The sequence below is a fragment of the Mus caroli genome, unplaced genomic scaffold (genome assembly GCF_978045245.1).
Source record: "Mus caroli unplaced genomic scaffold, Mus_caroli_1 scaffold_12, whole genome shotgun sequence".
In the NCBI taxonomy this organism is placed as follows: domain Eukaryota; kingdom Metazoa; phylum Chordata; class Mammalia; order Rodentia; family Muridae; genus Mus; species Mus caroli.
The window spans coordinates 65,782,584-65,797,735 of NW_028227267.1; the positions used below are offsets into that span (position 1 = coordinate 65,782,584).

Genomic DNA, 15,152 nt, shown 5'->3' on the forward strand with positions numbered 1-15,152 from the left:
CCAAACTCTGGAGCAAGACTCTCCTATCCCAGTCTCAGTCTCTAGCTACCGAATAAGGGGTTTCAGGTGTGTCCAGCCATTTGACACTGTGATGCAATACTGTGAGCTACAGAACTCATACTGTGCCTTCTGGTTGCAAAACCATGACAGAGAGAACTCATGATGTTTTAAGGAAGTTGGCGGTTTTGTGTTATGTGGCATCCACGGTTATGCCATGCTCCTTGAGATCCTTGGGGTGGGCTGGGCAGTGGTGGTGCATGCCTTGAATCCCAGCACTGAGTTCGAGGCCAGCCTGGTCTACAAAGTGAGTTCCAGGACAGCCAGGGCTATACAGAGATCCCTTGGGGCCTACTCATTGCAGGTTGGACGCCTCTGGGTCACTTTCTGCTGTCTGTGGACCACTCCGGTCTGCATGTTTGGGTTTTCCCCAGGCTGATGGCTGAGCTGTTTGTAGAGAGAAGTTATTTGGTCTTTGAGAAAAGTAGGGAGAACTCAGCCCCAGGATCAGCACTCTGAATGCCTTGGTTTGTTCCCTTGAAACCCTCTTGGCTGGACCCTTTCTTCCTTGCTTGGTGTCTCTGCCTTGTCACATTGGATACACCTTCCTCCCAGGGCCACTCTCCAATGACCTAATGACTCAAGAGAGCCACTGAGCTTGCTCTGGTCCCCATTTCTGACTCCCAGCCTTCTGTCACAGGCAGCATAGGACTAGACATCTGAGTTATTCCCAATTCCATTCCTGCATGATAGTCTGTGACAAAGTACCCATGTCTCTGTGCCCCAGGCATCCCACCTGTAAGAAGGAAGGAGGGGTCCATAACCCTTAGTGTCCCTGCTCTGTGCATGTTCACGAAGAAGCAGGACAAGACTTGTGTCCATCTTGTCTGCTAACCTGACTCTATTTCCTGGTCCCACATAACCTTTCCTGGGGCCTAAGGAAGGAGCTTAGCATCTTTGCTGAGCCTGTTGGTCTCCCATGGATTGATATGGGCTGAGACAGGAATGCCTATGTTCTGTCTGCTGCTCATCATTCTAATCTCCAGTCCAGGAGAGACATGGCTCACACCATCTGGAGCTTAGCCTCCCAGGGCAAACTGGACACACACACATACACACACACACACACACAGACAATCTGATTCTCATGTAACAGATCAACCGACTGGCTAATTTTCTTCTCTGACAGTTCATTCCCAAGACATCTGAGCCTCAGCTTGGGGTCTTAAACAGCCACCTAAGTCAAGCCCTATCTCTGCGTAGGGCCCTGGGTTTTTATCTCCCCATCAGTCAGTAGACAGAGATTTATTTGGGTATTATTTATCTACATATTTTTGCTGACACATGAATAACCTTTGGAAACTTCTGGAGCACAGGCACTTATGTTCTCTTGCACGCCCTTTACCTGATCCCTCCAACCTCCTCTGGTTTCCTCCAATGGAGTCTTCTTGAAGTGTGAGAGTGTATGCTAACAATGTTTTTGAAGTTCTGTCGCTAGAAGGGGCCCAGTAAATCTCAGCATCATAAACCTGGGGGCTCTTCAGTGTTCTATAAAGTCCTTTCCCTAGAATTAAATCCAGAAGTTGAATTTTATAAGGCAGCTAATTATTGATGTACATGAATGAATTTCTCCTCTCCTGCAAAGCCAGAGTTAGTCCTAGAAGTCCACTCAGCTAACCACATAGCTGGCTCATAAATGGCTCTCTGTACCTTGACCATCTCCATCTAGAAAATGGAATCATAAAAATTGTGAGGGTTTTCTGAAGCCAGAAGTTAACAAGGTGACCTGCTAGTGACTTCTTTGGTTGATTTCTCCAGGAAACCTGGTACTGGCATGGAAATATCTTCGCCAACAACGTGGTCATGAGTGGAGTGAAGTGCTCAGGAACGGAGCTGTCCCTAGCACACTGCCGCCATGACGAGGAGGTGGCCTGCCCCGAGGGTGGGGTGCGGTTTGGTGCTGGAGTCGCCTGCTCGGAAAGTAAGGATGTTGAAGAGCTGCTGCCTCTCATTCTTCCAATTCTAGAGTTCAGGGAACCTCTCATTCCTCTCGTCAAGACTCTGGGGTTTCACAGTGTGTGCTCGGGGTGGGAAAGCACCGTGGATTCTGGGATTAAAGGGGACAAACAATACCTACTCCCCCAAACCAGGACCCAGCTGATGACACAGCAAAGAGGAAACAGGGAAGAGCTAGTTTGGGGAATGTGTATCAGTTACTTTTCTCGCTTTTACTACCAAATGCTGGACAAAAGCAGCTTAAGGGAGAAAGGGTTCATTTTGGTCAATAGTTTGAGGATACAGTCCATAGTGGGAAGGAGGAGGAGAAGGAGGAGGAGGAAGAAGAGGAGGAGGAGGAGGAGGCAGATGACACGTTATATCTGCAGTCTGGTGGTAGAGAGAGAGGAAGGCTAGAGTTCTCCTTTCTATGGAGTCCATGGATTAAAGCCCCATGTTTAGTGTAGGTCTTCCCACTATGGTGATTTGAATAAGAATGGCCCCATAGGCTCATGTTTGAATAGCAGTTCCTTGGTAGTGGATTCTCCCTACCCTACACATACAATCCTTCTTTCTCTTCACCTTCCTGCGGTTTTGGCTGCATTTCCTTCTACACCACCATTACTGGATATGTCCACTTGTCTACTTTTCTCCCATACTGTACGGATTATACAGACTCCTGTGGGATGCGGGGCACAAGGCTCTTTGGTTTTCTTCCCCCAAGCCAGGCAAATACTGACTTCATTTCCATTCACCTGCTCAGTCTCCAGCGTTCCCATTGCACTTGAACCCAGTGTTTACATCTGCTACGAGAATATTAGGTAGCTCCATGTCTGCCTAATTTACCTCTAGGCTACCAAGCTATGTGTAAACTATGTGTTGTTAACCTATCCTGAGTTCAAGGGAAGCTAACCTCCTCTCAGAAGGAGCAAACCTGATGGGTCCCACCTCTCTGCTCTGTTCATCTCAGAGTAGGGAGCCAGGTTCTCAGTGCTACCCCAGGGAATCAACATCTCAGAAGAGATACACCATGGTGTTGAGAAAGTTTGACCATTGAGCATTGCCACACATGGCATGTCCTTGAAGGGAAGGATTTGCCAGCTGATCAGGTCTCCTAATGGGAATCTTCTCTCTGCCCACATCCTACCTGGATGCCCTCGTTACCTACCCTACATTCCACGCCTTATTTAGTCAAATGCAATTCGCTCAGCAGAGGCTGCCAGCTCCCAGAAATGCTCGTGAGCTTGGTGGTCACCGAGACCCAGAGATGGGGGCAAGGTCACCAGCAGAGCTGTGGACACCATGGTAGGCTCTCAAGAACTTGCAGAAGTATAGAAATAGTTGGGAATTAAACTAGAGCTGTTCCACACATGCACAGTTAAGAAAGACTTCACTGGGAAAGTTAGTTTTTATTTGTTTCCTCTTTGAACTTGAGGAAGCAAAACTCCAGACCATACTCTCTTGAGACAATTACTTGCGCTCTAGTTCCACTCCTGTTACTGAGATAAGTATCCTGATGAAAGGTAACACAGGAGAAGAGGGTTTACTTGGTTCATAATTCCAGTTTATAAGTTATTATTGCAGGGAAGTCAAGGCAAGAGTTTAAAGCGTCACATCCATGGTCAAGAAAGACAAAAGTACCTTCATTGCCTTGCTTGCTCTCTGCCAACCCTTTCTACTCTCATACAGCCCTTCCTAGGGAATGGTGCCGCCCATCACAGGCTGGACCAACTGGCAATGAGACAATGCTCACTGGCCAGTCTGATCTAGGAAACCCCTCAGCTGAGACTTCCTTCTCCAGTGATTCTAGGTTCTGTCAAACAATTCATGAAGACTCACCAGCATCCCAACATGCAGCTGTCAGAAAATTGAAATCAGCAATTTCTGTATCTGTCGGAAATCAGTCCTAGAGGACCAGTCTTCTTAAGCCTTTCCACTCAAGACACCGAGACAATTTTATATGACTTTAACTACAGAGGTCTATAAAATAGGTACACAAATCAAACCTTTGCTGGTTATAAATCACACATTTATTTTACAAGAGTTCTTTTGTATGCATATAACGTTTTCATTTGTTAAGGATTAAATCAAGTTTGCGTGGCTAGGGTTTCTATTGCTATGACCAAAAGCAACTTGAGGAGGGAGGGGTTTATTTCACTTAAAGGTTTCCAACCATCACTGAGGGAAAGAAGGCAGGCCAAAAACTCAGGGCAGGGACCTGGAGGCAAGACTTGAAGCCTCCAGGCCCTAAGACTTGAAGGAGGGGGCCTACTTATTGAGTTGCTCTTCATGGCTTGGTCAACCTGCTTTCTTATAGCACGCAGGACCACCTGCCCTGGGATGGCACCACTCTCAAGGAACTGGGTGGACCCTCCCACATTAATTATAAGTCAAGAAAATACACCCACCACAGGCTTGCCCACAGGCCAATCTGGTAGGGGCATTTTCTTAGTTGAAGTTCCCTCTTCCAAAAGGACTCTAGCATGTGTCAAGTTAACAGAAAAACTAGCCAACACATATACTAATAAAATGGGTATACTGTTTATTTTTGCATAAAGAAATAAATCTTGATGAATAAGAGTTGACCAGTACCTTGATATATAATTGTTGATGCTAAGAACGCCATTTGCATAAATACAAAATACAGAACAACAGAAGTATGTTTACAGCCATCTCAGAGATGATTGGAACTCTGTCCTTATCCCAAACCAAAGTTCCTTTAACACTGTTTAAATTAAATTCAAGTCAGCATCTCAAGCAACATGTTTGAAATAGAACATTCTAACCCAGTACAATTAAGGACATGCTGATGTGACATTTACAAGTAGAAAAATATTAAAAGTCTTTGTTCCTGTCATTGAACCATGTTTCTACAAGAACAGAAAACTTATGTATAGCAAAAGCACTGTAACTCATAACATATGGAAATCTTGAATATGCACCAAGGTGTTTCAAGCCATGTTGCCTATGTGACATATACAATGTTGTATGTTCGAAACCGAGGCTGTGGTGAGGTCACGCAATACAACATGGGTTTCTAGTAAGAAACACCTCAGCCTCATTGTGCATTTGATTTTTTGAATTAATTTCCAGATATTGTGTGTTCAGAAACCTTTTACTGTTCCCAAAAATTTCAAGACCCCCACATTCACTTACACAGCTTTGTATGGGGTCTCAACCCACAGTTTCTAGAGCTAGGCCTCAGATGTGTTGTGAATTGTTCTCTGACATGGATGCTTTAAGCCCATGCCTTTTAGGAGGCCTGCAGTTCACATTTGTAGAAAGAGGCTCCCCGCCCCCCAACACGGGCAGCATCCTTTCTGCACAAGCTCTGTGCCGCGCTGTAAGGAAAGGAAAGGAATATAACTCTTGAGAGGCCACCTCGGCCATATGCATCAAAGCCTTAAAAATCAGGCAGCTCTTCCTCCATGAAACTTCCCTGCTAGAAACTCATCTATGCTAGAGATACAGTCTAAAGAAGAAAAAACACATACACAAATACAAACACACACACACACAATTTAGGTCCGGATTGACAATAGGATATTGATCACAGGCTTGTCTTTAGTTTAAAAAAGATTTCCAAGCATCCAAGGTAGAGCAACCCTAAGAGATAGAAGTTGGTGGTGAAGGAAATATTACAGAAACATAAAATAAATGTTGCAATGTTCAGACTTCAACAATAAAGGTACATGTTAAGGGGGACAGCGTTCGTAGACCATAAATCTGCATGCATACTAGAAGAGATAGAATCAGATCAAGGGTGAGCGATGTCTCCCTTCGAGGCTGTTTTTCTGCTCTTTATCATGGAACATCTGAGGGGTCCTTGGAAATGAGAGAATGATCTGAGGAGCCCTTGGGTGCCTATCACCCACTATGTGTCAGCATCTTGCCAGTTACCACCCATTCTGGTAACTGAAGGGAGTGTTAAGAAGACTTCCGGCAAAATAAAAGTGTAATTGGGGGTGATAGGAAGGTAGCATGGAGAGCCCTAGGCTAGCTCCAGAAGGGCATGTAAAATGAGGGCACTTTTCTCAGGGGTGCCCTCGGAAGGGGTTTCCTCTTTGACCCATGTCTGTCTTCTGCAGCTGCACCTGACCTGGTGCTTAATGCTGAGATTGTCCAGCAAACTGCCTACCTGGAGGACAGGCCCATGTCCTTGCTGCAGTGTGCCATGGAGGAGAACTGCCTCTCTGCCTCCGCTGTGCACACCGACCCCACAAGAGGCCACCGGCGCCTTTTACGCTTCTCCTCCCAGATCCACAACAATGGCCAGTCTGACTTCCGCCCCAAGAATGGCCGCCATGCGTGGATTTGGCACGACTGCCACAGGTGAGTCACCCGTCTCTTGGTTAGTCAGTTACCCAGCCTGGTGTTCCAGCTCAGAAAGGTGTTGATCCATGATCTAGGCAAAAGATTAGTCTGCACCTCTGGAAGCCATTCTCCACCCCCAGCTCACTGGATGCCCCTCCCCCTTTTGCTGAGTCCCTGCCTCTTGGCTCCAGTGCTTTTGATCCTAGGAGAAATGGCGATCCATCAGAGTGTCAGTGCCTTCCAGGGAAGGCAGCTTGTTGGCAGCTTCCAAGTGCATGCACAATACATTTGTGCTCTACAGGGAATGTTCGCCTATACAGCCTTGAACCCTGTGTCCATATAGAAGTATATTTTGCGCACTAATATGAGATTATTTTTAGGTTAACATTTAAAGTTAGCCTACAAAGCAATGGGTCCCATTATGACATTTGTATTCACATGGTCACACTTTTAATGCTTCCTCTCCCCCACTGCCACTGCACATCTCCCTTGGTCCTCCTGTTTTACTTAGTAATTTTTGATATCTCTAGGAAGACAGGAGGTATGGAGATAGGAGCTCCAGGACTCAGAGTCATGAGACCTGGTGTAAGCCTGCTAATCCACTGACCAATAACAACCTGACAGTAAGGCCAACGGGGCCACATTGCCTGGGAGTTCTGGGCTCCCTTCCAGTTTGTCTGTGGCTGTGATGCAGGTGCTGTGAAGACAGGATCAGGACAGTAGAATAGAGGGAAATCCTACAGCCAATCCCACCATGGCCCATGGATGCTCTCTGGACCTCCTCTCTCCTTTTTTTCCTTTGCACTTCTTGACTTGAATCGGATTCAGATATTTTGTTTCTCGGTCTGGGCAAGTAGAGGACACTGCTTGCACATGGTTGGAAAAGCAGCTGCCTTTCCTTGCACCAGGAATCCCTCTTCTAGAGGTCCGCAAACTTCTAATAGATCCTCTTCTCTGGACTCAAATAATCCATCTGTAACAGGAAATGTTTGCACTAGATTACTGCCTTTCAGAGCCAGGCCCTTGGACTGCTGTATCTACCAGCACAGCGAGATCCCAGGCATGCTCACTGTCAGAGCTGGCTGCAGACAGTTGAACCCATATGCATTTCAGTAGGACCCCCAGAGGTCTGCACATCAGAGCCCAGGGTGCTCCATCTAGGCTTCCATCCAGATCTAACACTGTAATGACGTCAGAGGCAGTTGCAGTCCCATTTGGCCCTTCCAGGTAACAGGTCATTGAATTCCAAGATGACGTAAGAAGTTTCAGTTCAGAGGTCTCAGGCTGACCCTTCAGCTCTAAACTGAACTGCTTTCCCTATTGGTTCTTCCAGACTTTCACCAAGTGCCTCCTTACATTTGCTTCTTCTTCGTGCTATAAATTATGATCTTCTCACACTTAAATCAGTCTGTGAATAATAGAGTTATACAACCTATTCGAAAAGAAAACACTATGATCCCATGTAGGCTTCCGGTTTTCCTTTGAAACAACTAGCTGAATGTTAATATGCTAAAGTCCAAAGAATCACTTGTCCTTGCCATGGTCTAACCTGGAGTATAATTAAAGTCTTGACAGTCTCAGTGCCTGGGTTCTCATGTAGTGAGAAACCAGAACAGCAAGAGGCTGATGCTGCCTATGGGTCTATAAGTGGAAGGTAATTATATCCCAGGCTTGCATATGATGGCCCACCCAAGATTACATGGTAGGAGCGTCCAAGTGCCATATGCTTACCCTCAGAGTCGTCAGTGTGTGCTCTAAGAATAGAGAATATGGTGACATCATGGCAACGTTGCGAACTGGAGACCCAGGGACATTGATACACACACACAAACACACACACACATACACACCACCTCAAACTTTTCCTGTGGTCTCTTTTTTCCTTTGCCTACAAATATTCCTGTTAACATTTGGAAGAAGAAGATGGAGAAGAACATGAGCTAAGCATGTGACCCTTCAGGCACCCCTGGTTTCTTGACAACTGGACATGGGGGGGGGGCGGGGAACACCCTCAAGGTTGTTTTCTCACATGCACTGTGCCCTTGGTCAGTGATCAAGGCACTGTCTTCTGTCCTTGTGCCCAGGGACTGGCTCATATCTTCTTAACTAACATAGCATGACACAGTTTTGGAGTGAGTCAGTTAGACACAGGTATCTAACTATGACCGTAAGGTCCAAGGAACTTCATGAGACACAGCACATACATACTCTCAGTCCCCAGGCAGGGCTCTAGGTCACTCCTCTAGGCTCACTGGGCTTGTTTTGCTGCATTTTCTGAGACTGTGATGACCCTGGATTCCCTATCTAGCCAAAGTTGTCCTTGAACTCTGCTCCTCCGGCTCCCAATCCCACAGTGCTGGGATTATAGTCACGAGACGCTCTGCTGGACCCTCTCCACGCTCACTGGGAAGAACTTTCAGGGAGCTGCCTTTGGCTCAGTTGGGTCTCTTGCCGAGGAGAGCTGGCCTGCCCTTCCTCAACTCAAGAAACTTGTTTCTGAAAGAATCAGCATTCCATTTCAGCAGGTTTTACAGGCATTCTGAAGCCGTGAATGGAGCCAAGCAGGAAAGGCCTGGCTCAGATTAATGGGAATGGGGAAACAGCCACTTCCACATTAATTAATGCTACCAGGAGGAGCAGAGCTCTGCTCTTGAAGACCCTAAGCTGAATCATAAAGATTAGCACTCTTGAAGGTTTATACCATCCGGACACAGAGGGATGGCATCAGTGGTGTCCTCTTAGATGCATTTATTGTGTCCTTGTGACTTCGGAGGCCTCGATGCAGTCAGCTACATCCCAGGGGGTTGCCCTTCCCTCCTTGGAAAACTGAGGTAGAGTGGAGGGAGCTGGAGAAGCAGGAGAGTGGGCCCCAGCATAGGCTATATCCCCAAGAGACAGAGGCTGAAGGGTCAGTCCAGCCCGTCTGCTTTTCCCATGGCCTAGTTGCCCCTGACGCCCGGTCAGAATCCACAGATGTAATGAGGCCTCTGAACCAATTGGAGATCTCTCAGTAAGCCTGACTCAGGTGGATGGCAAGCTAGATCCTGCAGAAGGACCCCGGCCTTTATGGCCATCCGTAATAGGACTGGAAAATACAGGGAGTATCTCTGAGGTGAGGACAAGAACTTTTTCTCTATCTATAGTAACAGTGTATCAAAATATGTAGTTTCCTCTGAACACACTGTTTCTGTCTTCCATCAACATTTTTAGTCAGCATGATGTATCCCAAGAGGAGTGCCGGGTCTTAGGACACAGAGCCCTGGAGTCCTACAATAAAGGGCAACTTTCATTTTACCTAGATTACAAGGACTTCAAAAGCTGTGCATGGGAGCCCATGCCTGTAATTCCAGCATTCAGTAGTCAATTCAGAATAATGAATCTGAGGCCACATAGTTAAGTCCAAGGCCAACTTGAACTAGGCTATCCCCGTGTCAAGGAAAACAAGGGCTGGTGATAGCTCAGCGGTAGAGCACCTAATATTCCTAGCATCACAGGAGGGGAAGTCAAACAAACAAATATAAGAACTCTATCAAGCACCAGCCCACACTCCCCTTTTTAGTATTCTGAGATTTCTTCCCAAGTTTGCAATTTCCAGTGCCCACCCCAGGGCTCTGAGCTCAGACTCTGAGCTCAGACTCTGAGCTGATTAATAAAGGGCCAGTGTGGTGCCCCTCTTTTTCTCTCTTGCCTTCCCAGCTCCCATCCAGTGTCTCGTGACTGGAAGGCTAGACAGCTCCTGTTTCTACCTCAGATCAGCTAGGAGGGACATGTGGCCTCCAAGAGTGTCCAAGAGCTAAAGCAGACACTCTCCAGGTCAGAGGTCAGCAAGAAGCAGGGGGCCATCAAGCCCATGGTTTCCTCCCCAGGACTCATTCCCAGGAGGAAAACTGAAGCTACCGAAGACTAAAATCCAGACCGAAGGCGGTCTGACTTCAGGAGGCCGCTTCACAGCAGGCCGTCTGTGGCTCCATCTGAATCCTGTTTAGACAACGGGAACATAAACGTACTTCCCTGCAATCTTTCCAGCCGCTCAGCAAGTCACATAAGCCCCTCTCTGAGGGAGCAGACATTTTTCATTCCGTGAGTCAGACGCTTGTCTCATCCGCTCCCTGTGGGGAGCCAAAATAGACTCCCTCAAAGTCATCATTCCATCTGCTACAAAATGCTCCTTGTAAGGGCTGTCCGCTGGCCCTGGCCCAGCACCGCTTTACCCACAAACATGAATGACCTGGGGAAGTCCAACTTAGCAACTTCTGACGTTATTTATATAGCATGAACAAACATGGGAGAAAGAAGCGAACCTCTAATTTCCTCTCTGGAAACCCTTTGCAGCGTCCGCTTCCCTCCTCCACACGTGGTGGAGGAAGCGCCAGGCTACTACACCAATAGTCAGGCTGGGTGACAGAACCCCAGGAACGGTGACTACTGCAGCAGTGACTGCAGATGTGGGGAGCAGTCGTCCAGTGGCCATTGTGTGGGCTCTTTGAAGTCTGTCTTTGATTTGTTTTTCTGATCCAGGGTCCCATGCACCTGGGTTGGCCTCAAACTCATCTAGACAACTGAGGATGGCCATGAATTTCTGCTCCTCTTGCCTCCACTGCACAGGCCACCATGCCTGGTTTTTGTGGTACTAGGATCGAACCAAAGGCTTCTTGCATGTTAGGCCAGCATTCCAACAACTGAGCTGCATCTACAGCTCTGTGTCATTTATCTTATTTGGTCCCCACCCCAGAAGTTGGCAATAATAGTCTTTCTTTACTAAAGAGGAAACTTGGGATGGGCATAAACCAAGCCAGAGCTTCTGCCCCCACAGTGCCTTGGTCTTAAGAGTCTCCCTTGACTAAATGTCCCTGCAGTGGTGGAGACTGGTGTGTTAGAATAGCTGCAGGTATAACACACACATGGCAGGTGGAGATGGGGCTAAAGCCAGCCTGAGATCTTCTGTCCTGGGCCTGCATGATGGATGATTCTAGAAACCCCTCAGCTACCCTCAGTACCACAGTTCCCTTGTTAGTCCTGAACCAGATGTGTCACGCTTCAGGACATCTGTTCCTAATTTCTCTCAAGTGACGGCATGGACCATCGTAAACAATCAGCCAGGGGAACTGTACCCGGCTCGTACAAGCGCCCCCTCAACTAGCTCCCTTCTACAAAGGACCCCAGAGATTTGCTTTCCTAAGCTGCTTTCCACATCCCTCCCTGAGAACCACCCACTCTCCACCCCAGAAACCGTCTGGTCCGTATCCTTCCCTTTCCTGTTTGATTTGCTCAATTTGAGGAGCATGGGCCTTGCTGCGCCTCTCCCAGGCCAGAGTGCACATGCATCACATGTGTCCTTCTTTGGGAGCATGGCCTGTTTCTTAGTGACTCTTGTTTCTCTGTCATTGCTACCCCGCCCTTTCCCTTTTTATCTTCTTCCTTCTTTCTATGTTCATACTTTTTTTAAAAATGTGATCTTAAAAAAAAATAACCAAGGAAACTAATCTGGAAAAGTTTGTTTAGCTTAAACTTCGGATCGTTCAAGGCCCTGGTGTCCAAGGGCAGCAGGTGGTAGCTCATTTGTGTGGGGACAAGCGCAATCGAAACCAGGAAGCAGAGAAAGAAAGAAAGAAAGAAAGAAAGAAAGAAAGAAAGAAAGAAAGAAAGAAAGAAAGAAAGAAAGAAAGAAAGAGGGCATGTTCCCAGTCACCTAAGACTGTCCTCATAGGCTGTACCTCTGAATAGTCCATAGTGTCGCAATAGCACCCCTACAGGAAAGAAGATCTTAATACATGGGCACTTGTCAGATCTACAGCAAATCTGGAGAAAGACTGCATGTGGGAATGGGCTGAGAGCCAGTGGGTATTCAGGAACATCCCTGCGTGTTATTACGAAGTTTATTTTCTTGGGCTGATTGAATGCCAGACACTGGGCTGTCAGCTGGACTCACTGACACCACAACACCCCACGCATTAAGTAAGGTCATTGCCACACTGCCACAGGGGATCAGGGTGTGGCGAAAGGCCTGACATCCCTGCCCGGAAGTTGCTCTCTTTAATTTGGCCTTCCCTTCTCTCCTGTCCTTCCTCACCCCTCTCCCTGCCACACCTGACCCCTGCTGCCTTGAGGTCTTCCCAGAAGCAAATCACCGGCTAGGAAGCTGCTTCAGGCAGCCATGGTTCCAGACACTGACGTTTGGCCCTGTTTCTGGCTCCCAGGCACTACCACAGCATGGAAGTCTTCACTTACTATGACCTGCTGAGCCTCAACGGCACCAAGGTGGCTGAGGGCCACAAGGCCAGCTTCTGCCTGGAGGACACTGAGTGTGAGGGAGGTATGTCTGAAGGGGGAAGGTGGCGGCTTCACGGAACTTTGAACACTCCCACTGGATTGAACATGGTCCATCTGGATGGGGGCCACACCCAATAACTCTATGTTACTTGGCCACTACTGGGTGTCCATGTGTCCTTTTTTTTTCTTTTTTCTTTTTGTCAACTCTTGAGGTCTCCTATGGCAACAGATTGAGGTGGGAAAAAATGGTTCTAAAATGATCTGTCCCCCTGAGCAGTTCTTACTAGCAGGGAGAGGTCTATGTGGCTTCCAGGGGAGGTCTGCTCACTTGGCCTTGACTCACACGCCTCCCAGTCTGCTTGCCACAGACCATTCTTCCTGGGAGTCCCAATATCAAGCTCTTCCCCTCTAACAGCCTATAGAGGCCTGTGATGTACCCAACTTCTCTCCCTGACACCCCCCCCATCCCCTGCACACACCATTCTGCTTCTACTTTAACTAGGACATCCATCACACCTTACTGTAATTGTCTGGCTTGCCACTCTGACAAACCAAGGGACAGACATTTGTCCTCTACCTATTGCCCACATGAGATTCTAGATGCCGGCATGGGCCTATAAAATCACATAGAAAAGAGGTTTTGAATGCCTGCTGTGTGCAGACAATCTGTAAGGGACCAAGAAGGCAGATCCCATAGTCCAATTGCCAATGGTCTAGAGAAGAAAGGTGACCTCATCTTAGGAGAAACAGTACACACAGGTCACCATGACTCTCATCCCTACCCCAAGGCTAAGGATTTCACAGAAATGCCAGCATAGCGCAGATTGGTCAGGGAGTACTTTGTGTAGGAAAGGACCTTGAGCCAGACTTGGGGGGATGCTGGTATATAGATAGGGTATCGAGTGAGGAGGTTCCGCTGAAATGAGAAGGTATCAAAACCCCATATGAGAAGGATAGGATAGATCAGGGTGGAAGGCTTGGGGATTAGAAGAGGAGGTGGGATCCGTAGTCAAGTGGTGATGTGCTTCTCTGCCCACCTACAGACATTCAGAAGAGTTATGAGTGTGCCAACTTTGGAGAACAAGGCATCACCATGGGCTGCTGGGACATGTACCGTCATGACATTGACTGCCAGTGGATAGACATCACCGATGTGCCCCCTGGAGACTACCTGTTCCAGGTGAGCTCCCAGGGCTTCTGGGAGGAGGGGAAGCAGCTTCCCCTAGCCTCCTTCCTGTGGGTGTCCAGAAACAAGACTCATGAGGTCAGGCAGGGTGCCACACTCAGAGGCCATCGTCTCTGTCAAGCAATGTTCATGAGGCACGTGGGCCTGAGGGACACTGAGTCTGCAGGGCATGCTTGGAACCCATGGTGCAACCCAAGATAGAGACAGTCGTGCACAGCTCAGTTAACCTCGGGAGCCAGAAATCAAAATGTATCAGTGAGCCGATTTAGACTTTGAGTCAGGAGTTGGTTCTTTGGCCTCTGAGGCAACCCACACCTCCAGCTTCCCCTTCACCCACTATCCTGATTTCTTCTAGTCTTCTCACCTTGCTTTGGTCTGTTCTATTGAGGCTGAAAGCAATTGCATCATCCTGGGATGGTGTGATTTTTTTTTTTTTCTTCCTTGGGAGGATCTGCAAAAGGATCTTTCTCCGTGCACATAAATGAATCTGTAAGGCTAGAAAGTCAAACTAAGGACAAGCTGGCCAGGAGACTATTTTGTGAGGCCTTCTAAAAACCCTGGCTAGAGACAGAGCCAGGGAGCCCTGGCTTCCACCTTCCTGCAGACAGTGGTGGCCATGTGGCAGGGTAGGTGCACTGTACCCCAGTGTTCTCCTGGCACCCGGCTGCATTCCTGCCTACAGAGGACTCATTTCCACATAGCCTCACACGTCGCGCTTCCCGCCCGCTTGCCCTGTCCGATGGCAAAGTGTGTGACTAGAAATGGGTCACTCTGCCTTGAAAGCTAGTGGGGCGTTCAGCCAGCCCATGGTCTAGCCCACAGTCTCTACTGCTCCACACTCCCCTGAAGAGCCGACACCTGCAGAGAAGTAACCACAGGGTCCTGGGCAGCATCAGCTCAAAAAGTCAGACAGCCAAGCACTTTCCAACCACAAGTCGAGCCCAGAACCACAGCTGGCCCGGGAGCAGAGCTCTCTTATTTAACAAATGGACTTCCATGGCTATGGCTATGTAGACAGTGCTTGGTGGCTTACATCGGCAGCTTGCTGTCCCTAGGCAGGTAAATGTGTATCGTCATATGTGCTGAAAGTGCTTAAAGGTCTCTAATAGCCCAGGCTGGCCTTTGCTCAGGCAGTGCATTGACCCACTGACTCTCCCAGTGAGGGGACACTGTTAGTATACTCAGGTCGTCACAGCCAGGCAAATGCAGGCCACAAGTCTCTATGTGGTGTTCCTGTCCCCTACACTGTATAATCAGCAGATGGATGGATCTGGAGGTATGCCCAAGTTTCTAATGACACAGAGCTATGGATGCCCTAGACTATAAGTCAACAGGACACAAGAGCTAGCCTCTGTGACAGACTGTAAAGACTGGAAGAAGACTCCAGAAG

At 48.0% G+C, this 15,152-nt stretch overlaps 1 protein-coding gene across 1 annotated transcript in view; it reads left to right on the plus strand.

Annotated features, from left to right (window-relative positions):
* The window catches only part of Loxl2 (lysyl oxidase like 2), a 100,952-nt gene that overhangs the window by 81,839 nt on the left and 3,961 nt on the right, over positions 1-15,152 (plus strand). The window contains exons 9-12 of the mRNA XM_021181545.3: positions 1,816-1,978; positions 6,081-6,324; positions 12,504-12,619; positions 13,620-13,756. Coding sequence (XP_021037204.1) covers positions 1,816-1,978; positions 6,081-6,324; positions 12,504-12,619; positions 13,620-13,756 — 660 coding nt within the window. The remainder of the gene's footprint in view (positions 1-1,815; positions 1,979-6,080; positions 6,325-12,503; positions 12,620-13,619; positions 13,757-15,152) is intronic.